The 27,438-nt window shown below is 41.2% G+C and overlaps 2 protein-coding genes across 5 annotated transcripts in view; both read right to left on the reverse strand.

The window, feature by feature from the left end:
• Positions 1-160: 160 nt before the first annotated feature.
• On the reverse strand, positions 161-8,342 carry atg10 (ATG10 autophagy related 10 homolog (S. cerevisiae)). Of its 2 annotated transcripts, none has more exons than XM_029452653.1 (7): positions 8,197-8,342; positions 7,017-7,123; positions 6,763-6,915; positions 6,053-6,233; positions 3,451-3,548; positions 3,272-3,369; positions 161-2,627 (listed from the first exon to the last, which is right to left on the reverse strand). In XM_029452653.1, exons 2-7 carry the CDS (start codon positions 7,119-7,121, stop codon positions 2,504-2,506), a joined length of 759 nt encoding a protein of 252 aa, XP_029308513.1. In that variant the 5' UTR covers positions 7,122-7,123; positions 8,197-8,342; the 3' UTR covers positions 161-2,503. The 2 variants fall into 2 exon arrangements, with proteins under 2 accessions (XP_029308513.1, XP_029308512.1); XM_029452652.1 differs by having other exon boundaries at positions 8,049-8,337.
• A 3,536-nt stretch (positions 8,343-11,878) lies between these two features.
• fam110b (family with sequence similarity 110 member B) overlaps positions 11,879-27,438 on the reverse strand; it is a 39,661-nt gene continuing 24,101 nt past the window's right edge. For 2 of the 3 annotated variants that reach the window (XM_029453263.1, XM_029453264.1), the window contains 3 exons: positions 21,217-21,868; positions 19,747-20,162; positions 11,879-18,529 (listed from right to left, as the gene is read on the reverse strand). In XM_029453263.1, coding sequence (XP_029309123.1) covers positions 17,647-18,529; positions 19,747-20,162; positions 21,217-21,339 — 1,422 coding nt within the window. In that variant the 5' untranslated portion in view covers positions 21,340-21,868 and the 3' untranslated portion in view covers positions 11,879-17,646. Of the gene's footprint in view, positions 18,530-19,746; positions 20,163-21,216; positions 21,869-24,219; positions 24,260-27,438 lie in introns of those variants that run through there. The other variant, XM_029453265.1, reaches the window with a different exon arrangement.

Raw genomic sequence — 27,438 nt, forward strand, 5'->3', positions numbered from 1 at the left:
CCAAAATAAATTATGAATCCATATTTAAAGTATTCAGAGTCATATTTCCTCTCCACGCTCTGGAGCCTTGGCTGGCGTGAGGTTGTCTCCAACATAAAACAGGTTTGTCTCCACCTGATGTGTGGTGATTGGTGAGGATAAATTCAAACGTAGCTGGTCATTGGAATTATGCATTTTAATTTGACGTTTTGTATTCATGTGAATTCTTGAGCACATTTAGATATACAGTCAAGCCGGAAAGTCTGCACAGCCCTTTCACCTTCTCCATGTTTTATTACGTTACAGACTTATTCTACAATAGATAGTTCATATTCTGTCTACACAAAATGACAGTGAAAACAGACATTTTTGCTAATTTATTAAAAATCAAAATGTAAAATATCATATGTACACAAGTGTGCACACCCTTTGATATGACACCCAAAAGTGAGCTTTTGTTTTCACTGATACTGCTTGAGATGTTTCTACAACTTGTAACAATTGCTAAAACACTAAAACCCCATTCTCTGAACCAAATGATCAGTTTCCTAAACCCATTTGTCGAATCAACCACTCTTTTAGCAAAACCTTAAAGAGGAAGAGGAGGTGGAAGAGTACAAGTAAGAGGTGATGGGTCAAGAGGTATCAAGGTCGAGGAAGAACCAGAACCATCATTTCAGATGCAATCCGGGAAACGGTCACAGACCATGTTCTTGTTCATGGCTTGACAATGAGGGAAGCAGGACAAAGAGTGCAACAACATTTGAGTAGGTTCTCTGTGGCCACCATCGTAAGGGCATTGAGAGAAGAATACAGGTACAGAATAGTAACAGATTCTTAGTATTTGGTACGTACATTTGTACTGTATGCATACATTTGTAAGTGCATTTTCCCTTTTGTAGAATTGCAAGACGGCCACATGTGGGTAGAAGGAATGCTTTGTTCTCGCCACAGCAAGAAGCTCTCATCGTGGACATGGTCCGTCAAAACAATGCCATCCAACTCCGTGAACTTCAGGAAAGAGTTGTGGAAAATAATGTTGACTTTGGAGGAATCAACAGTGTGAGCCTTTCTACCATTGCCCGTGTCCTCCAGCGAAACGACATGCACATGAAGCAAATATACAAAGTACCCTTTGAGCGCAACTCAGAAAGGGTGAAAGAGCTACGATATCAGTATGTTCAAGTAAGTGTACTCAGACACCTTCAGCTCTGATGCTTACAGTATACAGTAATTCTATGGTGCTAGCCTGCTGTTACTGTACTACTGTATTACATAACAATACTATATTGTAGTGTATGTACATCAGGAGTGCATACAAATACACTATTGCAGAAGTCTGTCTTTCTGTATCACTTACACGTACTACTGTGAACTCTTTTAGAGATTGTTTGAATTTGATTCTATGGAAAAGCCCCATGAATACATTTTTGTAGATGAAGCAGCCGCTCATCACCGGGGTAATACCATCCCTACAGTGAAGCATGGCGGTGGCAGCATCATGATGTGGGGATGTCTTTCAGCAGTGGGAAACGGGGCGACTAGTCCTGATAGAGGGAAAGATGAATGCAGCTAAGTACACTGAGACTCAGACTGGGGCGAAGGTTCACCTTCCAACATGACAACGACCCGACAACGAGAAAGTCTGTGAATGTCCTTGAGTGGCCCAGCCAGAGCCCAGACCTGAATCCAATTGAACATCTGTGGAAAGAGCTAAAAGTGGCTGTGTACCGAAGCTCCCCATCCAACCTGACGGGGCTCTCCAGAAGCAATTGTGCCAAGCTCGTAGCTTCTTTCCCAAGACGCCTTGAAGCTGTAATCGCTGCCAAAGGTGCATCAACTAAGTATTAGTCTAAGGGTGTGTACAGATATGTAACCCCTAAATAACCTATTGTTGTCTAAAGAAATTAATTGCATATTTTCTAAAAACCTGTTTTCACTTCGTCGTTATCGTCTATTGTGTGAAGATATTTGAGGCAAAAAATGAACTTAATCTATTGTAGAATAAGTCTGTAATGTAATAAAACGTGGAGGTGAAAGGGCTGTGCAGACTTTCCAGCTTGACTGTATAAATAACGAGCTTTGTATATTACCTTGTTTTATTTAATACAACCATTTGGCAATACGTCCGCGGCCACTGGTTGAGAGCAGCTGCACTAGAACACCATCCTGCCTACTTTGTGATAATTTCATTAAACCCAAATCTGTTTAAGAATATGCACCATGTAGCCATATTATCAAAAGAAGAACTCAAAGTAAGACACAGGGGCCCTCTACACAACACAGGCTCAAGATCAGGTAACAATCACAGACTGTTAAATGCAGAAGATACCCGTGTTACTATTTCAGTTTTTTTTTGTGTTTTAGTATATTGCCAAAAATTGCAATTAGACGAACACAAAGTTTTTGCCACTTTCAGCGCCTCTGAGGATCTGGGGTGCCGGGACAGTTGGCCGGTTGATAATCCAGCCTCCGTACTGAGAGAGTCCACAGTGATGCTGACAGACAGTGAAGCAGAGCAGCCTCAGTCTGGCTTGCCGCTGCTGGGTGGGGGTGCAGGATGGAGCTGGGTGGAGTACTGCAGAGGGACGTCCAGACCCACCACAGGCCCCACCACACTGAGCCACGACAACACGTAGTTCACCGGCCTGCGCAGACACACACACACACACACACACACACACAGTCAGTACAGATACACAGTACTGTATAGGGCTGAACATTGTTGAATAACACAATGATGATATCATTTGTGATAAATAAATAGATATTTAAGTCTATGCTCAGTCTGCTTTCAGTAAACTGCTAAAACACAACATTGCTTGTAGAAAAAGTTAAATGAGAGGAAAACATGTCCAACATTCTTCTATTGAAATGTTTTAACTCTACACAAAAGACACCAATAAAAAAAAAGGGAAGGATAGTTACATTTTAATGTGCAGTTTTCTACTGAAAATTGCTTTCAACAAACTCATAAAATCCCTGAGTGGAATATCGCAGTCTTTTGCGATGTGTTTATTGCTCAAGTTGACATCAAAATGACGATTAAAAAAACAATACATTGTGTTGAGTGTTCTTCACCTCATATCATACATCAGTATGAGGTGAGGTGAAGAACACTCAACATCAACAGCAGCACGTTATCAAATCAGCATGTTGATATGATAAATCTAGCTTCAACTTAATGCAAACGCTATAAGTTGCATGCACCTTTAAATGAACTGAAGGGCCTGATGCACAGTGTAACACTTCCATTGTGTGTTTGGGTTAGTGAATCCAACAGTGATCCTACCTGTGTTGGTCCTGAGCCGCCTGCAGCACCGGCCTCATGAACTCCTCTGTTCTACAGGGGTGGAGCATGAAGAAAGGCTGACCCAGCAGGGGATGCTCCTGACAGACACAGAGAGGAGATCTCAGTGGAGATCAAGGTGATGATAATAAAGCTGAAGGCTACATAATTCCTGGTTTTACCTGCAGAGTGATTGTATTCAGAGGACTGTTCTGAAGTCGAAGCCTGAAGTTTGGATGGACGGAGCTCCACACCTCCTCTAAGGACAGGCTCCTCCCCTCTGCAGGGTGACACACGAGGAGGAAACGTCACTGAGGGCATCCTCATGAAATACTGAGAGTAATGCAAAGGTGGAACAAAAAGGCTTTGAAAAGGTTCCTTCTTTCAAATATTGCTAAAATATTGTAAAAGTTTTAAGAGGTAGGTAGCGTTTGTGGTTGTAGCTGCTGTGGATTTCATATTGTTTATACATCTATGTGTTGTCTGTTTTGGTGATGTTTTATTCTACTGTCGACTCTATAAGAAGTGACGGGTTGATTCATTTCTGTAGCTTATTAACGCTTGATGCTCCCGCTGAGGTGTCCATATACTTTTTATTTAGTTTCGGTCATTTTTGTTTAATTGTTCGTTTTGTCTCTTTTTCTTCTGGTTAATTTTAGTGAGGCTGAACCGAGGAAGGCAGTTGTATATTTAGAATTGATAATCAGTTGTATGCGCAGGCTGTAAAGTGCAGAACATAAAAAAGGAACACATGGTTTGTTTGGACATTAGGGCTCTGTGTTGTGATGTGCATACGCTGGTATGTTGATGCACTTTCTTTTGTAGCTTAAATGTCTTCTTAGGTATATCATATTGTTTTTATTTTCTCCACTTGTAACTCGGTAACGTACGTTTTAATTGCCCTACTTTTTACTTTTATCTACAAGTAATTGTACTTAAGCATAATGTCTTTAAAGTGACAATCTTTCCATCCCCTGCAAGTGACAAACAGTCAAACCACTCACAAAGAATATGTGAACTTAAATCATAACTCAAAACCCTCCTCATCTACAGTATATCTCAAAAGTGAGTACACCCTTTAGATTTTTGCAAATATTCTGTTATATCCTTTCAGGGGATAACATTATCCTACTGAAACTTTGATATAACTTAAAGTAGTCAGTGTGCTGCTTGAATAACAGTATAGATTTATTGTCCTTTGAAAATTACTCAGTACACAGCTGTTAATGTCTAAACAGCTGGCAACAAAAGTGAGTACACCCCATAGTGAACATGTCCTAATTGTGCCCAATGATGTTGTTTTCCCGCCCTGGTGTCATGTGACTTGTTAGTGTTACAAGGATTCAGGTGTAAATGATAAGCAGGGCTGTTAAATTTGGTGTTTTGGGCACAATTCTCTCTGAATGCTGGACAACATGGCACCTCATGGCAAGGAACTCTCTGAGCGGCTGAAAAAAAGGATTATTGCGCTTCACAAAGATGGCCTTGGCTATAAGAAGATTGCCAACACCATGAAAATGAGTTGCAGCACAGTGGCTAAGATCATACAGCGGTTTTCCAGGACAGGTTCCACTCGGAACAGGCCTCGCCAGGGTCGACCAAAGAAGTTGAGTCCACGTGCTCAGCGTCATATCCAGAGGTTGGTTTCCAAAAATAGACGTGCGAGTGCTTCCAGCATTGCTGCAGAGGTTGCAGAAGTGGGATGTCAGCCTGTCAGTGCCCAGACCATACGCCGCACACTGCATCAAATCGGTTTGTATGGCCGTCGCCCCAGACAGAAGCCCCTTCTGAAACCGATGCATAAGAAAGCCCGCAAACAGTTTGCTGAAGACAATGAATCCAAGAACATGAGTTACTGGAACCATGTCCTGTGGTCTGATGAGACCAAAATAAACCTGTTTGGGTCAGATGGTGTCCGGCGTGTGTGGCGGCACCCTGGTGAGGAGTACCAAGACAAATGTGTTTTGCCTACAGTCAAGCATGGTGGTGGCAGCATCATGGTCTGGGGCTGCATGAGTGCTGCCGGCACTGGGGAGCTGCATTTCATTGAGGGACACATGAATTCCAATATATACTGTGACATCCTGCAGCAGAGCATGATCCCCTCTCTTCGGAAACTGGGCCGTAGGGCAGTTTTCCAACATGATAATGACCCTAAACACACCTCCAAGATGACAACGGCCTTGCTGAAGAAGCTGAAGGTTAAGGTGATGGACTGGCCAAGTATGTCTCCAGACCTAAACCCAATTGAGCACATGTGGGGCATCCTCAAGAGGAAGGTGGAGGAGTGCAAGGTGTCCAACATCCGTGCGCTCCGTGATGTCGTCGTGGAGGAGTGGAAGAAGATTCCAGAAGCAACCTGTGCAGCTCTGGTGAATTCCATGCCCAGGAGGGTTAAAACAGTGCTAGATAACAATGGTGGTCACACAAAATATTGACACTTTGGGCACAATTAGGACATGTTCACTATGGGGTGTACTCACTTTTGTTGCCAGCTGTTTAGACATTAACAGCTGTGTACTGAGTAATTTTCAAAGGACAATAAATCTATACTGTTATTCAAGCAGCACACTGACTACTTTAAGTTATATCAAAGTTTCAGTAGGATAATGTTATCCCCTGAAAGGATATAACAGAATATTTGCAAAAATCTAAAGGGTGTACTCACTTTTGAGATATACTGTATATGGATCAATAACACGTGTAAATATTCAATAAACCATATTTGTCCCACAGTTAGAGAAGCAGTGTGTGTATGCAGTGACTGTCTCACATGTAACTGACCCAGAGTGAAGGCTCTGAAATAGAGCACAGGAGTACTGTAGCTGCAGGAGAGCAGGATGTGATACTCGTACTGAAGCATCTGGCTGCTGCCTTCAGACACCGCACACACCCCATCATCTTCATCTTCATCATCTATATCACCTTTGATGCTGTCAGTATCACCTGAGGCAACAGCAGCAGCCTGTGGAGGAACAGAGACAGAGGAGCAGCATTTAGGAAATGAAACTCCTTAATAATTATAAGTGAAGTTGTGTGTGTACTACATTTGATCTAAGACCGTATTTAAATCATGTTCTTGTTATTTCATTCTACAAGACTAAAGTGCATGTGAAACACAGTAGGGATCAATTGTGAAGCATTGCAGCATAGCTCCATCTCCTGGAATGTCAAATCCATTCAGCTTCAGTGCCGTCTCCTTTTTTAGGCAGTGATATATTATATATTACATTTCATTCATTTACATTCATTTTTTCAAACCAGGAGATGTTGTTTCAATTTAATATTTTTCTTTAAGGATATAGTTTTTATTTAGTTTCAGTATACCAAAATATGTTTGTGTCTGATTTATTAATTATCTTAATCAAAGTAAATTTTACATACAACTTAAAAATGAGAAGTACTGACTAATTCCTGACATTCAGTAATATTTAGTAAAGGCACAGATGGAGAATAAAGCCCATGATACAGATGACAGTTTGCATGTCTTTCACCTGCTCCTCTTCCTCGTCCGGCTGATCAGGCTGGGAGTGACAGGAAGTGTGTGGCTCTGAGTCTGACCCGCATCCTTCATGGTCCCACACTGAGCTGGAGTCAATGACGACTGACCTGAGAGCAGTCTTCTTCAGGTAGCCCTCCTCTGAACCCTGAGCCGGATCAGAACCCAACGTTAAGCACATTCAAGGACCACAGCAGGCTGTCATGCGGTCTACCGCCATGACACAGTACAGAGTACAGACCTCCTCACCTGGACTGCTTCCCAGCTCCAGCCGTCTCTCAGCTGCTCTGACTGCTGCAGGAGGAGCTGACAGCAGCAATAGAAGTTCTTCTCATCCAGCCCACACATGCTCATCTCTGCAAGGCAACATGGTGCAGGGTAGATTATGTCTTTTATAATGAGTCATATCAAAAAATATATTTCACAAAATAAATCAAAGTCTATCCTGAATGATATATGTATATGTGTGATACACAGTCACAAACAGTGGTTTAACATGTAGGTATTGATATGTTTCTAGATCAGCTTACTATAAGACATTATCCACAGGAACTGACACCACTTAAAGGGGAACTACGCCCATTTTAAAAATTCATTCACCGTAATCCTATTGTCTAAGACATTCCAAAAATATTAGTAAACATGAACAAAAACTAGAGTGCTGAAACTCAAATGTATGATGTCATCAAGTAAACAGTGTGGAGCTGCTCCATAGACAATGAAATTAATGTTATTAATGACACTTAGAGCTCCCAGGGGAATGTTCTGATTATATGGGTACATTTCCTGTTTCACAACTGAGAACACTACAAGAAGAAATCTTATTTGGGTATAAAAGAAAAGAAACAAATATTCTGTGGCTCCACAGAATCAGCCTCCCATTCATTGCCTATGGAGCAGCTCCACACTTTATACTTGATGACATCACAAGTTACTTCTGAGGTTTCTGGCTTTGAGAGAGAGCAGCTCAAGTTAAAGTAGTCATTATGCAGAACGGCCCCTTTCAGTGTGTTGTATTATTATCTATATTATATTAACACATTACTGCTGATGCCTTTAAGTATAGGCAGCACTTTAATATTGAAGTTTAATTTAAACAGATGTATACACTGTTACGTATTTAATCGATAACAATTTATAGTGTTTTATAAATTGATCATGTTTTCTATGTGCACTCTTTATCTGACAAGTAATACAAACGTTCATAGAAGAGTGTTTTTACAGTAAATACACAACAATGAGTGCTTTGTAGCCTACTGACAGGAACATAGTGTAGCCTACCATGCATCATCACAGCATGTGTAGCGCGAGACGCAGCTGGACCCTGCTGTTGACGGAGGTTCCGACCTAAACCAAGTCTTTAGACTCACAACGTACAGAGAATATACACCTGACGTTGTATTGCACTGTTTTACAGCATATTACTCACTCGTAATGAAGGAAGAGCAGAACTAATGTTTCTCTTCCGGGTCGTGATATCACGTGACTACTACCGTCACCCTTTTAAAATGTTATATTTATGTGTCAACAACAAATGAATACCAAAAAGCTTGACATTTAAAAATGGCCAATACCAAGAAACCTCTTTATATAATACAGACTTAATTAAAATATCGCATGTACAGCTGCCTTCACGTGATGGGAATGTTCCCTGCGCTCACCGCGAGGTCAGGACAGCGAGTTACATTTGTTTCTATGGTTACCTCCCTGCTTGCCAGTGCCGCGTCATACAGCTGTTATCTCATTGGCTGCGCTTTGAAAGCTTTAGCGGCAATTGAGGTCAAAATGTAAATAATTTGGAGAGAGCGGCGGCGCTCTCCTTGGCGTCGCGCACCGCTCGGATTCTCATAGGGAAACAACGGTTTTACCGCTGATCACGAGAAGGCAGCTTTGAACCGGCACTTATGTTTTGTTTGTCTTCACCCACCGCTAGATAGCAGCAAATAACACCGTAGAGCTGCTGCAGCAGTGTAGCCTATCCTACTGTAGAAACTACACGACAGCGCCATACAATACTGTATGTGGAATTACACAACACAGGGTGAAATGGGTGATTTATTCTCAGCCAGACACTGAGACTCTTACTGTTCCCAGGGTTTCTGCAGGTTAGCCAAGTTACATTTAAACATTTTAAGGACACTTTTATATCACAGAGAATGCAATTTAATGCTTGATATCAATCATAACGACAAATGTATGAAATTTGATGCAAAACCAGCAGAGATATTCTGGACGTTTTATAGCTCAGTGTTTCAGTAGGATATAACAATCATTTCTAACAATTAAATGACTGTGACCTGGACTACGATAAGCAAGGAAACTGAATGAATTTATTTTTAAGACTTTTCAAGACCTGCAAACAGAGACATCTCTCTGATGGTGAAGCTGACCCGCACTAGAGACATTACACTACAGGCTGCTGATGATTATGCTCTTCTTGAATCTTTAACATTGGTGGACCTTTGTATACCACCACAGAACAGGCTTTGGAATACTGACATCATACAACATTAAGAGTACATTTTGGAGTAAGATTTGTGCTAATGCCACATGATCACCATAATCAATAGGAATCATCTTTTGAGACCATTAATATTGTCAGCAAATATCATAACAATCCAGAAAATTATGTGTTCGGTCATATAATGAACACAATGGTTTGAGATCCTTTGGGGAGATTTAAAACATTCATTACATTTCATAGTAACGTCACATCAGATTTTCTTATTTTTTAACAAAGATTACATACATTTGGTGTTAAAGGAAAGGTCAACAATGTCACCATGCCAGTAGGATCCATCCTCTAAGAACAATGAATACACAACTCATTTAAATGGCATGAACAACAGCAATTTGGCCATTTAATTGCAATATTTCATATGTATAAGTATAAACTTTGACCTGATGGTAGCCATGGATGGATTCCAGCAATAGGTTACGGCTAAAACTGATGGCCAAGATCGAGAGACAGCCCTGTTATCAAATAAGATGAATCTTACAAAATCAGAGAGTGCATCACTGCTCCCCTGCAACTGGAAGGCAGCTGCGCTTTACTCAGACTGTGTCTGAGAACACTTAACAAGTCTTCATCAATCACAGGTCAGAAAGTCTGCAGGTCATCGTCTATCCCCAGAGCCTTGCCACTCTCCAGGCCCTGCAACCTCTCAGCAGAGATCTCATCCTCCAGCTCGGCTTCGGTAGGCTATCATAGAAAGACTGCACCACCTCTAGCCTCCATTGAAACTAAAAAAAGCTCACATAGAAAGCAACTGCACACTGACTAATCTCAGCAGACTCCCACCACAGAGAATGCATGAGCCTCCTCTCTTACGTTCCAGGCCAAAGAAAAAGTGAGATGGAGCACCCTGAGCAGAAAACCCCCGCAGGTCAGATGGAGCTAACTTTTTGCACTTGAGCGCTTCAATACGTCCTTTCTGTCTGCTAAATTCTGTAGTTGTACCGATTCTATATCCAGAGCTCTTATACAATGGTACTTCATAGCTGGCTGTTCCCCATGAGAACGCTTGTTTAAATGATTTATTATTATTACTTATTACTTCATTTACTTTTATGCCCTAAGGTGGTCACTGTATGTTAGTGGGTTTTGTGTGAGTTCACCGAACCAAATTCCTATCGACTATTTTGAAATGGCAATAAAGCATTTAATCTTGAAAACCTGGCCATGTCCCTTGAACTCTCATAAAAACCTTTTTGTTAAGAGGTATGCTGAAAATGTCTTTAGTTCATCATATACAATTTAAGGTTATTTGTATTTCTGCTATATAGGCATACGTCATTTTTTGTGCTGCTCAGTATAAAATGATGTGGTGTCGCTCTTAGTGTTTCAGAAAAGGGGCTTCAGCAAATGAGAAACACTGTGAGAAAACTGAATACTTTGTTCAAAGTGTTTCTAAAGCTTCCTCTTAGGGCCCCGAAGAGCATGAACAATAGACCTGGGTGACTTCCCACAGGCTCAACTTTCATTGGACCTAATAGATGAATTTCTGAACAAAGAGTCATTTGAGGGTGTTTGTGACGCCCAGAAGAATGTATTTGTTTTATAGACGCTCTCATGATTTTGGATGGAAAAAGGTATTTTCGGGCCAGTGTCCATCACAAGCTCTTGCTATTCTGAATGGGAACAAAATGTCAAAATCCCCGACTAGCCCTGTGCTGTTCCTGTTGCAAGTTTATTGATGTAATGTGGTTTGATAATACACATACTGAATTTGCACAGCCTGACTCATCAGGACATCTACAGTGTGAGGATCCTCAGTTGTGGTGTAATGTGAATATATTGAGTTCAGCAGCTCATGAAAAGAGAATATTTTATTTATTTTGTTGCTCCTAGAGTAGTTATGGATGTCATCTGAGCGAAGTGAAGGTCCTGAAAGACACCACGGCGGCTGTTTGCCACAGTCTCGTAAAGGGAGAGATGAGCGGAGGGGTATTTAGTTGGCTGCAATCTTCAACCGCAACAATAGATGGCGCCACATCCTAAACACTCGCTTTAAGTAAGACGCATCTGTGCTTTAGCACTGTCCCTCTGCCCTTCGGCTGATCAGTGGATATGAATGCTAGTGTGCAGCGGTATTCGTGCTGTTATGGTACCAGTGCTTGGAGCGACAAAAACTGACAAAAGATTTGCGTTCCAGCAAACATTTCTCACGTTATATTGTACAAAAACAAACGTTTACGTAATAGGTTTGCTGAGAAGCACAAAGGATCCCGATTATGACCATATGTAGTTTCAGTGTATTACTGTACAGGGAAAGTCACATCATTGGAGTATTGGAACACATTGACGATGTTGTCATATTTGAACTTTCAGGTTTGCTGACAAATATAAGGAGATGATCAGTGTTAAAATGCATTTTGAGGTGACACTCAAATTTTATTTTAATCTTCAAAAACTGTTAGGTAAGTGCGACTTACTAATGCGCGCTTCAGTATAGTAAAAAAAAAGCATGTCATCTCCCAGGCTCCGAAGAGAATCTTTGAAAATAAAGGGAAATTCAATCATTCATCATCCTGTAGTGGTCACAGTGGCAACTGTTCAACACAAGTTACGGTCTCACTTTAAGGGATTAAAACTTGGAAAACACGAGTGAGAGGGTTAGCAAAATAAGCCATTTATTGAAAGAATCAAAAGAAACTAAACATGGACACTTTTTTTTTTTCAATCAAGCAAAATGTAACAGTTTCCACGTCGAAAAACACAGTCAACACTACGTCTCTGAAACACTCGTGCCCAGTTTGATCAGGCAGTTCTGTACCGAGGGCAAAGAGCAAAACAGCAGTATTACACATAAACCCTCAGACAGAGGAAAAGTGAACTCCAACACATGGCTTTTTAAATCAAATATATACATTTGTTCTTACAGCATTTACACATAGAAGAAAACAAATAAAACAAAGCAAGTACCACGGAAGAACTCTATCTGTCAATCCAAAGATAAAAAACAAACAAACACACCATGTAGAAAGAAGTGAAACTGAAGCATGATGATGCTGCCAGAACAGTTACAATATTGTTTTTATTAATGCTGACAGTGAGAAGCAGCAGGGTTTACTGGGGTCCAGAGGAACACGTGGGAGTGACAGATCAGGGTATGTGACAACCCTGAGCTCAGAGCGAGGTGATGGGGACTTTGAGGGTCGTTCTCCCGGCTGAGTTCACTTCCACTTCCGCTTCAGTCTATTTAGGAAGAAGGGTTACATCAAAAACTGAAACTTCCTACAACTCCCACAATGCCATTTTCTCTTATTTAATCTAACCTTGTGGAGTCCAGCTGAAGCTAATATGAGGCTTCAAGAGTCTGAATCAGCCATATCAATTCTTTAATATTATAAATGGCCTTTGAATTTCCACAGGCAGCATTTGCCTGCTAAACAAACCAAACAGATGGCACACACATCATATTAACTTCAGTTTAGGGTGCATTTTGACAATGATCCAGGATTGTGGGTTCTGGATAATAAGGCGTCATTTAAAGAGCAATGTGGGCAGGAGGAAGGATTACAGTAGAAAACACCTGACCAATCACTGTATGGATTGGGCTTGACTGTTGGATTGTCTGCTTTGGAAGACCTGATTCCACTGTGGGAGGTGAGGTTTCCAACAATAAGGACTTTGAAGCATTCTGAGGCCTTAACTCTACTAACATATCCTTAAACCCCGAGGAGTTTTAGTGTTGCATGATCAAAATTAAGTTACAAAGAGTTTGATGGTGACTTGTGCCGTGCATTAAACAAATATGATTTCAGAGATTCGGATTGTTTTTCAGGAGTACTGTTGTATAAAACAGTGTCAGCAGAACGTCCTGCTCTGCAGAGAGTCCCTTACAGCTGAAACTTGATACTCTTTTGTCCATATTCTCAGCTCAATAGTTATTTATCACTGTACTGGATGTTTATATATAGACCATTTACAATGGTCATTTCAAATTCAAATAAAATCCAGATGTGATTTAATACACTTTCATTTACACATAGCCACATACGTCTGTCTTGCTATTCCTGTGCGAGATGCAGATCAGGATTGACCCTATTCAAGTCCAGAAAGTGGTTTCATGCACCTGGAGTTGTTTAGTAATTGCCAAAAATGCTACAAGAAGATTACTTTGTGCAACGTAGCGGTTGAGTTACAACAGTTTAGCTTGGCAGTTAACAACAATCCACGTGTTTATTTCCACATAATACTTGATACAGAATACTGATTAAATTAATCTTGGGCACAGTGGAGATTACGTGCCACTTAGTTTTTGAATTATAACCCAAAAGATACATGACGTATAAATTGGGTATTTGGCAACATCAAGACTCTCTACCTCTAAAGACTCTGGCAATGTTTTCACTAAAATCATCTCACCCTGCTCTCCCGCTCATGGTGACAATATATTGTCATGTGCAATCCAAAGCATATACCTGTCAGATGTTGATGCTTCCATTCCCCCAATACTCCTAAAGTTGTGTTTAGTTGGACATAGCACATTATGGGGTGAAGTGAAGTAAACCCAGCTGGGTTGTTGCTGCTAAAGCATTGAAGCAGACCTGCACAGATTGAAGGTGAGGTGGAGGGCAGACGGACACACTGACAGTTGGTAGACTCTGACTGAGGCGCTGCATTCACACCAATATGGCTTCAGGCCTTGAGACATGTCAGCAACGTGCAGACATGTAGACAGATGACAAAGTTGAGGGTGGAGGTGAACTTCCATCCAACCTTCATTATCAGCGAACACACAAGGGTAAAGCAACAGGTTTCTTCCTGTGGCTGGCTGTGAGGACTCAGAGACAGATAGAGAGGTGGAGAGCAGAGCTGAGCTGAAGGCGCTCATCATGAACGCAAACTCAAGTGTTCGTAATGCATAAGCATAGAGATGGAACTCCAGTAGTGAGGGGTTGTAGGATGCGATGGACAGAACAAACACCGAAATCTGAAGTGTCATTTGGAGAGAACGCCGACATATAAAAAGGAACACAATCTGCCTTCCCCGTCCTATGGAATACTGTACTGTAACTTGTCCTGTAATAGTGAACAGCTTCATTAGTATTGCTTTCAGTGTATGTAGAGTGCCTGGTGCTCAACAGAATCACAGATAAGTGTTTTGAAAGGAGAGTTTTGGTGTCCTGCAATAGTACTGCTGGGAAAGGCTTGAGGCGTTGTTCATTTAATCCCAGATTGCCAATGATCATCTGTGTTAAAGGCAACTTCTATGGTTAAGACTTGTGACTCTTTTGACGTACTCAGGGGTTTGGTGGTTCTTTAACTTTTGAATCATTCCACAGAGTTGCGTGTGGATGTATGTAAGACATTTCACTGAGTAACAAGTGAAGAAATCATGACACACGTTATACAAGTAAAGGTTTGATTGTTTGGGTCACTTTAACACCTTTACTTTGTTTCAAAGATAAAAAAATATGCATAGTTTCATGTTCTCACTGACCTATACATGAACTAAAGGGAGTCATATGACCAGTGATGTCATCCTGCATCATCAGAGCGACCCAAAGTGGGAAGTACAATTTGGATTGGAAGCTAGTCATGCTGCACGTTACTGAACCTCATTTGTGTATTTAACCGATAGTGAGCGTTATTAGTCGAGACTGGTCACTTACCATCACCACAGTCAAGTCAAGACAAAGCTCGACTTGACAACTTAACAGCTAAATAACTTCATGATGCGATCACCTACATCATTTATGTAGAGAAACTCACACCCTGATGGAGAGAATGAAGACTAAAGAGTAATGCTTCTTCATCAAGGAAACCATCTTACGTACATAATACAGACGTCAGCATGCAGAGAGAACACTGACCAGACAACAGCCAAGAGTGTCATTTAGCAGTTTGGCAAACTCACGGAATTATTGCTAATTATTTACTGCTGACTAAAGCGGCTCTCATTAAATTGACGATCTTACCCTTTCAGTTAAGAGTTTTTATAGCTTGCTAAATATACAATTAAACCCGATTTTGATAATTACACTCTTTCCAAATTGTAAACTGTGACATATAAATACACTTGTTTAACCTTAATGCAAAAGGATTGTATAATGCTCATTTTAGCAAGATTGGCTAGCTAGCGTCCACATTCCTAGTTGAAGACGAACTGAACTGCATGATGGGTCTTCCCTAATGCTGAATGCGTAAAGTGACAGACATCTGAAATCCCTTAGGTAGATAGCTAACATTATGTGGACTTGTTAAAAAGGCATATGGATCGTATAAAAAATAAATACACATATCCACTATCGTAAAATCTTGTAGTTGTTCTGATTGGAGATTGCACCACAAACGAACACACAAGGTTGGTTAGAAGCGGACCGAGACCACCTCAGCAGTGTTGGTGCAGCTCTTTGGTCCAAGTTTGAAAGACAACGTTCACACAAGTCTAAACAAACCAAATGAAACGGGCAGACGCACTGCAGTTCATTTGAACTGGACCATAAAGGTTAGATGTAAAGACAACCTATGAGGGATTTATTATGCCGCCTACAATATTTAGAATATTTAAACATTTTCACTATTTTCATAGCAAAATAATTCCCTCAAATTCATGTATTCATTGTTTGAATTATGAATGGCAGGTTTCTCGTGAAACAGCCTCTGAATAACCATATCCCATCACAGGACACTAAAACTCTACAGTGAAATGTGAAACAGGTTGATGACGAATTGTTAATAATTCATCAGCATAATGATATGATGGTGTAACCATAATGCTGTACGGATAAGTATGCTTGAGAGATTATATTATCTATTGTGTGTGTATCTTTCCCAATCATTCAATGTCCTCTGTTCCTTTATCCCTCAGTCATCACACATTTCAAGGCCTTCCTCTATCAATTACAATATCTAGTTTAACAAGAGCTAAAGCTTAGTGAAAGCCAGCTTATCACACTTTTGAGTTTCACGAGTTTCTCAATATTTTTGCAATGTCATAGTTAACAACTTGATTAATTAATAACCTAATCTTGTTGACACATTAAGTTAGTGCTGAAATGTTCCTTTAACAGTCTCGTATAACAGATATCAACTTAACTGAGCTGACTTCATTACGGTCAAACTGTGTACCAGCAGCACTGACTTTTTAATGTGATTTCCATTTTTTGACAGATAGAGTTCAGTGTCTGTTTTGCAAAGATGTCAGGACCTTTTTCAAAGTTTGTTTGAACAGAGATATCAACACTGGGACACAGGCCTTTCTCAATGTGGACATTTGACTGGTTGTTGCAGTAAAAGCACAGGTGGAACTAGTGACCCTGACCAACTGGTAGTGAGTTTCAGCACACACAGAAGCTATGGTACCAGTTACTATGAAGAGTTAACATTAAGTGGGTTAGGGTTGTCACTTTTTATCTGAAGTTCAAAGTATCATTCAATTGTGGGTCAAATGTATTGATCTGTAATGAATTCAAAATTCACAATCTACAAGTGGAACAGCCTTATACTCCAGTGGGGAGCATTTGTTAATTGCGCTCTGAATCCATCATTGAACTAGGCTATTGTTGTTTTCTTTGCCAGTGAGCTATGCTGAACACATACTCACAACATCAGACAACCATCTGAGAAGTAATGTGAAGAAAATGTTCAAATGTTATGGATAAAAGTAAAGCTGTTTAACTCAGTAACATTACCACAACAAATCTGAAGTCCCCTGTTAGCTTGTGCAGCGGTGTTAGCAGTGAGGCAGTGGAGGCACCGCAAATTAACAGAATTCTACAACAAAAAACTTAGAATGAACCAAATGATGTGTTAGTGCTTAATCGTCTGAACTAGATTTTTTGACAAAGTGACTGAGGACAGAGATGGCAGAACGAAGATTGGATTGAATTGAGAGGTGCTAGGTAGCTAGCAAGCTATGTAGGAAGATAATCCCACTTACAATGCTTTGTTAGCCAAGCCAAAATGTTCTCTGTGAGAAAGGCCTAGAACCCTTTGCAGTGAGGCGACTTTATGGATCCTTAGACAATCGCAGTGCATTTTGCTCTTGTTGCTCAAGCAACTTGACAAACTTTGTCTGTCAGATTATACAGTGTCCATATAGAAACAGTTAATTAATTACTTCCTTTTCAGACATGTCCTGTGTTTGTTTTTCTCTGAAGTCATTAATATGACTGTCCAAGTTTTATTATTTGTGGTTCATAGTGATCTTGTTGTTCTTAAGTGGATTAGCGTCCTTTTCCTCATCTCTTCATTTATTTCTAAACAAAATGTTGTCTGTTGTCATACCATTTATCCATCTCTACATCTTGACAAATCTTCAGTTCAGCGTCAAGATCAGTCTCTCAACCTGTTAAAAAATTCTGGTCCATGTATTATTCTGAAACATGTTTGTCTGTAGTTTAAAGTACATCCACTGTAGTGCTTGTCCTAAACGTGTGATACTTTTTGTGTCTCTCTTGCCTGCTTGATGCTGTACAGCCACTTAATGACTCTTGCATTTCGCTCCACAGCCGAGATGCCATATGGAACACGCTCCCCGGCCTCTTCCTCCTCGTCCTCGACCCCTTCTGACAGCCCATCGTTGGAAGATCGCCGCGACCGGTCGCAGTCGGAGGAGATCATAGAAGCTGATCTAAAGTTCAGGCTGACAATGTCTGAGTTGGCCCGCGCAAAGTTCTCTGGACCAACTGCCTCCAGCTCCTCTGGGTCGAGCCCGCAGTAATTAAAAAAGCGTTCCACGTCAGCTCCAGCCCGGGCATACCGGTCTGACAGGTCTGATTTAGATCTGTGTAGTGAGGAGCGACGAGCCACGGATGAACCTAGCTCAAGCTCCAGGTTGGCATCGGTTGAAGTATTTGAAGGGTCTTCTAAATCACAAGATAGTGACTGAGGGGTGTTATTGTCACAGAGCAAGGGGGATGGAGTTGGACGAGGGGGAGGCAGCGACAAGGATAGTGCGGGAGGAGGGAGGGAGGCAGGGTTGGGTTTCGGAGGGAGGGGAGGAGCTGAGGAGCTGCTGGATCGCGCCGTGCGCAGTGGCTTGCCATTGCACAGTCGCAGGAGGTCAGAGGAGGAGTGGGAGGTGAGTAGGGGTGGTAGTGGGGAGCGAGAACGATCGATAACTCCTTCACCTCGTCTGCTGAGGTTGAGGTTTCCTCCCTGTAGTGGACTGCGACGTCCCCCGCTGTTCATCGGAGGGACCTTCAGTGAATGGGAAAATGAGCGGAGGGAGTGTGAGGTGCTTGGACTGGGAGCTGAGTCTTGTGGTTGCTCATTAAGTGTCATTGTAGATCGGTAGGTTAACGGCATCCTAGGAGCAGGAAAAAGGAAGATAAACACATGTAATGCAGTAGAATCAGGTAGGAAGATCAAGTGTGAGGTGACTGCTGATTCAGAGTGTGGACACTAAACGTAGGCTGAACTCAAGTACTGTTCCCCCACACACACACACTTGTGGACATAAAGAGGAACTTAACAACATTTTCGCTTGGACATCCCCCTTCACAAAGTAAAAAAATGCATTCAAACCTGGTTACCTAATATGGAGTCTATGGTTCCCCCACGACCACTGATACTGCCACTGCCCTCGCATCGTTGCTCCGGCAACCCCCCGGACTTTCTACACCAACGTGTTTCAGCTGCGTTAATGCCTAGGTAATACATCCAGATTTCACACAAAGCTACATACTTGCTTGTTTGAATGTTTGTATTGGCCGATTAACGGCTCACGGTTTTCACTCTCACAACATGAATGATCTTTTTCACTGGCAAACATTGAAAGCAGTGACAGTGTCACGACCTTCGAGTCTCCCCCTTCACTGACTACCCCTAACTGCTAGCTTAGCTTAGCGATGCTTGAATCTGACCCCAAAACGCTGATCAACACTGTAAACTATTTGCTTACAAGTAGTAATACTGAATATGGGGAAAAGGTTGTTATTAAGGGGCATGGAGTACAAGGAAATGTAATAATTCTAGTCACACATATTTCTTTCTGGTGTTTATTACAGGAGTTATTGGATTTCCTCTGAAAAAAGGCAAATAACTACTCGCAACGACTGGGACCATTACTCAAATTACATCAAAGTAAAATAAAGTGACTTTAAATATGATTTAATAACTAAAATATGCGGATTTAGTGTTTAGGTATTCTTTGAGCAGCATGGCCCTGCGTAGTCTGCAACCAAATATACAATTCTTCATATTTCCACAAAGCCTTCAACACAATAATTTATCTTAAGTTCAAACTTTGATTCCAGCATACAACCCTGTGGCTGTGTAGCTTAGCTAGTTATCTACAGAAGCTTCCGAACCTTTATAAACCATAACAATCAAACAGATATTACCATGACAAGGCATCTTTTACACAATGAGCAAATAATGGATTTTATGCAGTGATATTCAAACTATGGTGAATCCCCATACACCCTGTATCAGGAACATGTAGGTATTTCAGTCTGCCATATGCAGACGTGTTTGAACACAAAAGCAGCTCATAAACATTGCTTAAATGTTAAAGCAATTTACCCTGATGGTGTCCAGCTTCTGGCCATCCCCCCTGATGACCTCATCAACACAGCACTCTTAGCTCCACCTCCTAGTCCTTCGGATCCTGCTCCTGAAGACGATGATGAGTTGAGCAGATTTTTAAGGATCTCCAGGTTTAAATTCTCTCTCTTGCTGCTTCCGCTGCTTGTTGCACATGTGTCTGACTTGGCGTTGTTATTGGATGCTTTGAAAGGTATCCCGCCCCCATTTCCTCCTCCTCCACCAATCCCAGAGCCTCTCTTGGACAAGAGGGTGTGACCGACGGGAGGCTTAGCCAGCATGGGTGGTTTGATTGGCTCCTGCTTCGCATTGATAACTTCCTGGCTCTTGACATACTTGGCCTTGTCAGCTTCTAGTCTCTCAACAGCACTGAGGCGCTTTGGGTTAGGTTCCACCTGAGACACAGATTACAAATAATATTTTAACGACACTCAACCATTTAGTACAGCTGCTCATCCCCGTGACAAAACATCAGGAGAGAGGCAGGGGGCCCCCAGAAGAGCTTTCAAACCTATCAGTGCTAAAACTTGTAGACAGACCAACCATCGACAATCACTTAGGTCAGGTGTTCAAACCCCAGGGCCCCCCCCACTGAGAGGCATCTTGGAAACACCTTTACCAGCTCAGTGTGTTGTGTGTTAGCACTTTGTCTCGGCTCATTGTCTTGTGCTTTCATGTGAGAGACTTAATATTTGGAGTGAGCGATTGCTCCTTGGGATGTGGCGTACCTCACCACTAATATACAGTGTTAGCTTACTGTCATTTGTTTTTATGATAGTTGTAAGTGTTGTGTTACCTGTTATACCTAAGAGCATTTTTTGTTTGACAAAGACCAATGGATCGTTGACTGATATATCTGATTCTTGGCCGGACATTTCCCTGTAAAAGTCTGATTTTAGATGACAGGTCTTATATTTATACATGCCTTCAATGACAGATGCTAACACCCGTGGATTATTTATTTATTTTGTTGCAATATATATATTTTGTTTAGAGGTTTTTGTACTTTTAACAACAGCACAACCAAAGACACAATTAAATCAACATCAGAGAGGTGTTTGTTGTTGTTGACGATATGTAAAGATAGTATTTTCCATTCATCCAGGGGACTTGTGTTGCACTGTGTTTCTAAAATTAATATGCAACATGTTTCATGTCTGGAGGTATTGCTTAAATGAATAACAGACAGGACACCCTCTCTGCAAAGCTGAGTCATCGTCAGCTCTTTTAGTCTAAAATACATCGTATTTGAAAGCAGTTTTTCTGAAGTTTGATCCTGCAAGTCTTTGACCTGTGTGGGTATCCCCCCATATACACACACACACACACACACACACACACACACACACACACACACACACACACACACACACACACACACACACACACACACACACACACACACACACACACACACACACACACACACACACACTGATGTAACAGTACCTGTCTCCTGAAGTAGTCAGGGCCCTTATTGAGGATGCGGAGGGGTACGGTGGAACTGAAGGTCGTTGCGGGGCCAGCGACCTTGCTATCTGGCAGGGCTGGAGCCAGTGTCTCTGTCGGCATGGCAACGAGGCGACTGGGGTGGCCGGCCGTGATGGCAGCAGTTGCGGGGAGGTCGACAGAGGGCGGGGGCACCAGAGGACCCCCAAAACATGAAGACACAAGGTGAAGAAGAGAAAGTCTAGAAAGAGATGAACCCCCTGGCCCTCCTCATTGCATGTGGGACCCTGTGCTACAGAGCCAGACTCTGGGCTGGGGGGCAGGTGAAGAACTGGATTCAAATATACTATTGCATTGCTTGAGCAGGATGATCTCTGTTAGCAGCTCTACAACCTAAACAACTGAGTTCACTGGTCTTTACTGCTGGTTTGTGCTGCTTAAGAACCGCTGACCTGTTCAAGCAAGATGAACAGATAGATGAATAGAAAGAGAGAGAACAAGTACAGTGACAGAAAGGATAAGAGTAAAAAAAGAGTGATGAGTGTGTTTCAGTGCAGCGGTGTGGATGACTGCTTCCACTGGGCCGAAGGAAAAGGAAAGCCTCGCCGCCTCTCCACGCTTGCTTCAGTTCTCGTTCAGCTTGCCACAATATCTGGAATGGGAAAAAAAAAAGGAGAGAAAGAAACAGCCAATGAGGTGAGACTGTGACGTCATGCACCTAGCAACAACACGCACGAACACACACACTGTGTAAAGAAAGCTACAGTAGCTGTAAGTACCTGTTAGTCTCAGGTACCTGATGACATACACATACGCATGAAACTAGTTATCCAAATGTTTGCTCCTGGAGGATAAATAACAGAACACTCGGTTGTGTTCCAGACAGCACACATTCCCACATCGAGCTGCCCACTCAGCCACTTTGTGGTCACTACGCAGCTGTCGGGGCTTTATTGCTTTGCTCAAAGGCACCTTAGTGGTGATATTAGTTGAGAGAGGACACCAGGCTGGATACAAACTTACCAATATCTGGCAATAACTCAGATTTTTAAAGCCTCGATACTGGTGTCGTCAGTCCAAACTGTACTTTATATGTAGCGGGTTTTAGCAAACATTAGCTCAAAGCACACTGATGTTAATACAAGACTCTCAAACTGCTGTACCCAGAATGCAGAAATACACTCATGTGTATTTGATTGGTCTCTTTTTCACTTTCTTGCTGGCAACCCTGTGTTTTTGAGCTGGAGCATTCACAACTGCTCCGTTTTAGTAGTAATAAACTGCTCACTAAAAAAGTAGACGGTAGTGATGTCATATAATCAGGAAAGTTTTCTGTGAAGCGCTTCTGTTTCGAGGCTTGTATTGTTTTAGATCAATGACGTCATCCGAAGCCTCGCTGCCCGTCGATACCACACTTTACACTAATATTACCTTTGCTGCCATTCATTACATGATAATGTCAGTATCATTATATTACGATACAATTATTGCCCAGATAATTGATTTATACATATGTGATACTTTACTCATGAGATCATTTGTTTTATTATACAGTTATGTTATACATTCCTAATATATTTACTAGAAAATAGATACTATACTGATATAAATGGATTACATTTTCCTTCATCGTTTACAGTTATTACAAGTCTTTACTGCCGCAAAATACAGTATAACAAAGATCACGTTGAAGCTTCACATGAAGCGTTGAGAAATTAAGCCTTTTGCTGGAAAGCTTTAATACTTCATAAAGCTTCATCTCGACATCACGAGTAGACGATTCATCGCTGGAGATATATCATAGTTGTTTCACCCAATAATAATAATGACCAAGTCAGGTCTCAAATACAACCTGTAAAGGGTTAACTAATGTAGGCGGGAAGCACCTGGTGGTAGTCCTCGATTGGCTCTGAGAGGCTGTGTACAAATGAGCCGTGATCTGATTGGACTAAACCCAGCAGTCTTTCTGAGCTGGAGACACTGTTTGTCAGTAACAATGAGTTTCTTGCAGGGATAGCAGGAGTCTTTCCTTCAATTCTGTTTATTTAACATGCCAGAACTTTTAAAATGATTGTTCCATCTTCATGTCCACCTTCGGTCTTAGAAGGTCGTCTCAAAAACCAAAACATTTGTTTAATTTTGTGTTTAGACAATGTATCTGTCATATGCCATACATGCTCCAGTAATAAAGACACAAAGACAACAATAATTCTCATCCTTGAGCAAATGAAGCTGTCTCAGATGTCATCACATGACCTACACATGGATCTTCAGTCACATGATATGTCGAGGTCCACTTTATGGAGAGAGACTCCATAGTAACCATGGTAACTCTTCCACTGACTTGACCTCTTCCCAGTGGATGCTTTGATGTTGTAAGTATTGGTTACAGTGCAGAGATACTGGTCTGTGTGGGGGGCTTGTTTTACACAATCTGGTCATTACTATGCTCCTGCTCACCTTCACATGTACACAGGTGTGTAGGAACGTCTGACTGTCCTCCATCTGTTCATTAGTGAAGCTGATGTGTGGGCTGATGTGGAGCAGTGCAGTTTGGTGTCATCCACTCACAGTTTAAGGGCTCTAAAAACTACCAAGTGGACCTTTGAACATCACTTGTTATATATAATGTTCCCAAAGTCCATTATGATGGACCATTGCTGATGGGGAGTGTGTCACTACTGTAAAGCCTTTATTGTCTTTTCTTCTTACTTTCAAGTCTCTTACTAATATGAATAGTAAAAGTGTTCTTTACAGATGGCACACAGTGCTCCCCCGTTCTATTTCAACAGCCTCCTATAATCTGATAGAAATTCTGTTCGGTCAAATACACACACACACACACACACACACACACACACACACACACACACACACACGATTATGCATATATGTTTTTAAATCTGCGGATATGAAGCTGCTGATATTAGATTGAAATATCTGGATGTAATATTACTTATGAATATAAAAGCGGACGGTGGTCTGCTTGTTTGTATTATTTACCTTCTTATAACAGTGCTTGGTTCAGTGTGCAGCAGTGGAGATCAGCCTCTCTGCTGCAATGTTAAAAATGAAGAATGTCATCGTCCTCCACAACTCTGTACATAATAAGTATTCCCAAATATTTCACCATCATCTTGCAAGTTATTAAAGTTATTAAATCCAAAATGTATTGAAGATGAGCTAAGAGAACTCAACACATTATTTTTGCCATTTGTGAGATGATTCAAAATTGTAGTAGATGAAAATTGCGATGTTTATGTGAATACATTTTTTCATCAAATCCTATACTGTAACCATATCTAGTTGTTTTGGAGGCCGAACACATGATGTGCAGACCCCGAGAAATAACTCTCTAAAGGTTGAAGGTTGTAAATGTTGACTTGTAAATGTAATGTATGTGATTACGCTGTAATTCTAGTACTGAACAAGGCCATATGTTTATAGTTTACCAAGGACACACAACACAGATAAACACACACAGACAGATTTCATTTGGATTAGGAACATGTGTCCTGCTCATTTCCTGCAGAATGGAGCATCAGACAGAGAAAGGCAGACAAGGTGGACAAACAGTAAATCTGTTGTCTATTTGCAATATCCTACAGACATGTTCTCTCTGCTAATATCATGTAACCCTAACCTTCACCAGAATTTAACTCATAGCATGCTCCAGCAGACAGGAACAACACTCTACGCTTCTCTTGCCGTCACAAATCACAGCTAAAAATCCTCTCTCCGTCCCTCTCTCCAAAAATGAGACAATCCAGTTGAAAAGTAGGGCAATGTATGTGTTGCTTTTGAGAAGAGCATACAATGAATTCAATGATGAATGAAACATCAATGATTGAACTGAATTGGGCGGGATTATATATTGAAATGACCTGGTTTATCCATGAGTTAGCTTCTATAACTATGTACGATGACATTCCACTCTCCACCCCTCTCCTCCACTTCTCTTTCCTCTGGTTTCAGGTCTCTCTCCCATGTATCACCTCTGGGCATGCAGCCAAGAATCAATAGCAAACACGCAAACACACAAACACACAAACATACAGACCCTCTAGCTCTTTCTATTTCCTGTGTTAGCACCATGTTGAGCAGAGGCAGCAGGGTACTGCTGGGAAACCAACCACTCTCAGCAGCAGGAGTGAGTGCGCTCCACATTCCCACCAGTATTCATCATAGGTCAGTGTTCCCTTATAAAGGCTGAGCTTTCCATTTACAGTAAAATCACCTGGTTGAGCGCAAATAGTGATTTACACAAGCCTGAACAAGATGCTGTTATACTATCACACATGGAGAGGTACACTGATACACATCAACTAAGTGATGCAGTCTTTTTACATATGAATATTTACAGTATTCTGGTTATAGACCTGCAGCACAGGTATTACTAATTACATTAATGAAACTCTGGCCCAATAAAAGGTTCAGTTGGTAACTTTTACTAAAATAACTTTTTGTCACATTTGCTCTCCCTGTCATTATATCCTGACAGTAGTGCATGAGACAGATACTCTGAGAAAAACTCCAGTTCCTCTGAGGAGTCTGTAACGCAGCGTCAATCACTGCTAGTGAACTGCCATCAAACATTTAAACTAGGCAGCGCTGATCTCTTATTTCTTAGATTTCTTGCTTAGGAAGGTTCCCAACAGTGAAATGACCCTGAAGTATCTCAGTGGCAGCCATGATAAGAGCTGGGGGAGTTCTCCTAACTGCTAAGGAAAGGTGCTTCAATGCTTCCTTTCTCATCTCCTTTAGCATCCTGGACCATCCTTTGCGAAAGGAAAGGAGATCATTGCGTCCCAAAATTCCTTGCCGCAGCAACATTTAAGGCGACACACTATTCGGCCATCAATAACATCCACCGTCGCTGTTTAAGTGCAATTGCTTTAAAGTGTACTAGTGAGTCATTCCAATGAGACACGTTACACATTAGCAGGACCCTGGAACTTGTTCACTCAGATGGAATGCAGCCATTCCTGACTGACTGTTGTTTTACTGCTTTGACAAGTCAAAATGTCTGCTGTGAAACAGGTCGATTCTCAGGAGAGATATTTATCACAGAGAAATAAGTATCTGTGTAGATGTCAGCTGATAAACAAGGAGACATATCAGTTCACAATGATCGAAACAGTGCCTCTGCTACACTGTTGGCCCACCACAGAGCACTGACAACTTCAACACTGCATATCTTATCACAATTCTTAAAATCAAAAACAAAAGTTAGGATCTTTATTCATCCTCGTTAACTTGTTCATGTTATGCGTTTATATATCAATGAATAGTGACTGACATTAGATTTTTCTCTCAAATGTTGATATCAGTATCAGTCTGTATGTACATCTTCATGGAGTTGATTTTATTTTGCTGCATACAAAAACTTTCCCCGATAGAATAACTTCAGAAGATGCTATAATCCAAAAACATTTCTATACATAGTTCCTTAAAATAACTTGAAGGCACACATTATTACTGCAATGGAATAAGTCATTAGCGAGAATGATTAAATTGAGGGAACTAATTCATGTACACACATTATCAAAAGTTGCACCCTTTTTTATTAATGAATGTTCAAAACCTAAATGATTTGTTTCTTGCCTGGAGGAGAAGCCTGGCTGCTATTGCAAAATGCATGCTGAGCATACTCGCCAACCCCAAGTCCAGATACCACGTGGTGACAATAAGAGCTGCGATTCTTTACTTTGTGTTGCTTTTTCTAAAAGTTTCCAATGTGGTTGAAGATTGTTGATACTCAGTCATCTGCTCTCTCACTAACACACATCTGGCAAACACATCTCCACTGCAGACCTCCTGCTCCCATCACAGTGAACTGAACAACACAAACAGCGACTGCACAGCAGTAACTCATATTCAGTATTGAAACAAGGCTGACCTTGGTGTGTGTCACAAAGTAAATGATGAAAGGTGAACACAGTTAAAAGGCATGCAACTTTTAACACACATTTTATTTTAGGGTCTGCAGAGCAAATAACCAAACAGCCAAAGACCTGGCACTGCATTGAACACTATTGACTGGTACCAGGAAAAACTGTTCTAAAAAACTGACTGTACATTTGATTTACTAACCCAATAAAAGCATATTTAGAGTAATGCTATTCTTTAAACAAAGTTATCTAGTAGGATTTGTAACTAATCTGAATAAAGGTGAGATGGAGATAGCTTTGAATGAGTGTTGCAATAGAAAAGGTCACGATG

This window comes from Cottoperca gobio, chromosome 17 (assembly GCF_900634415.1).
Source record: "Cottoperca gobio chromosome 17, fCotGob3.1, whole genome shotgun sequence".
Classification (NCBI taxonomy): Eukaryota; Metazoa; Chordata; class Actinopteri; order Perciformes; family Bovichtidae; genus Cottoperca; species Cottoperca gobio.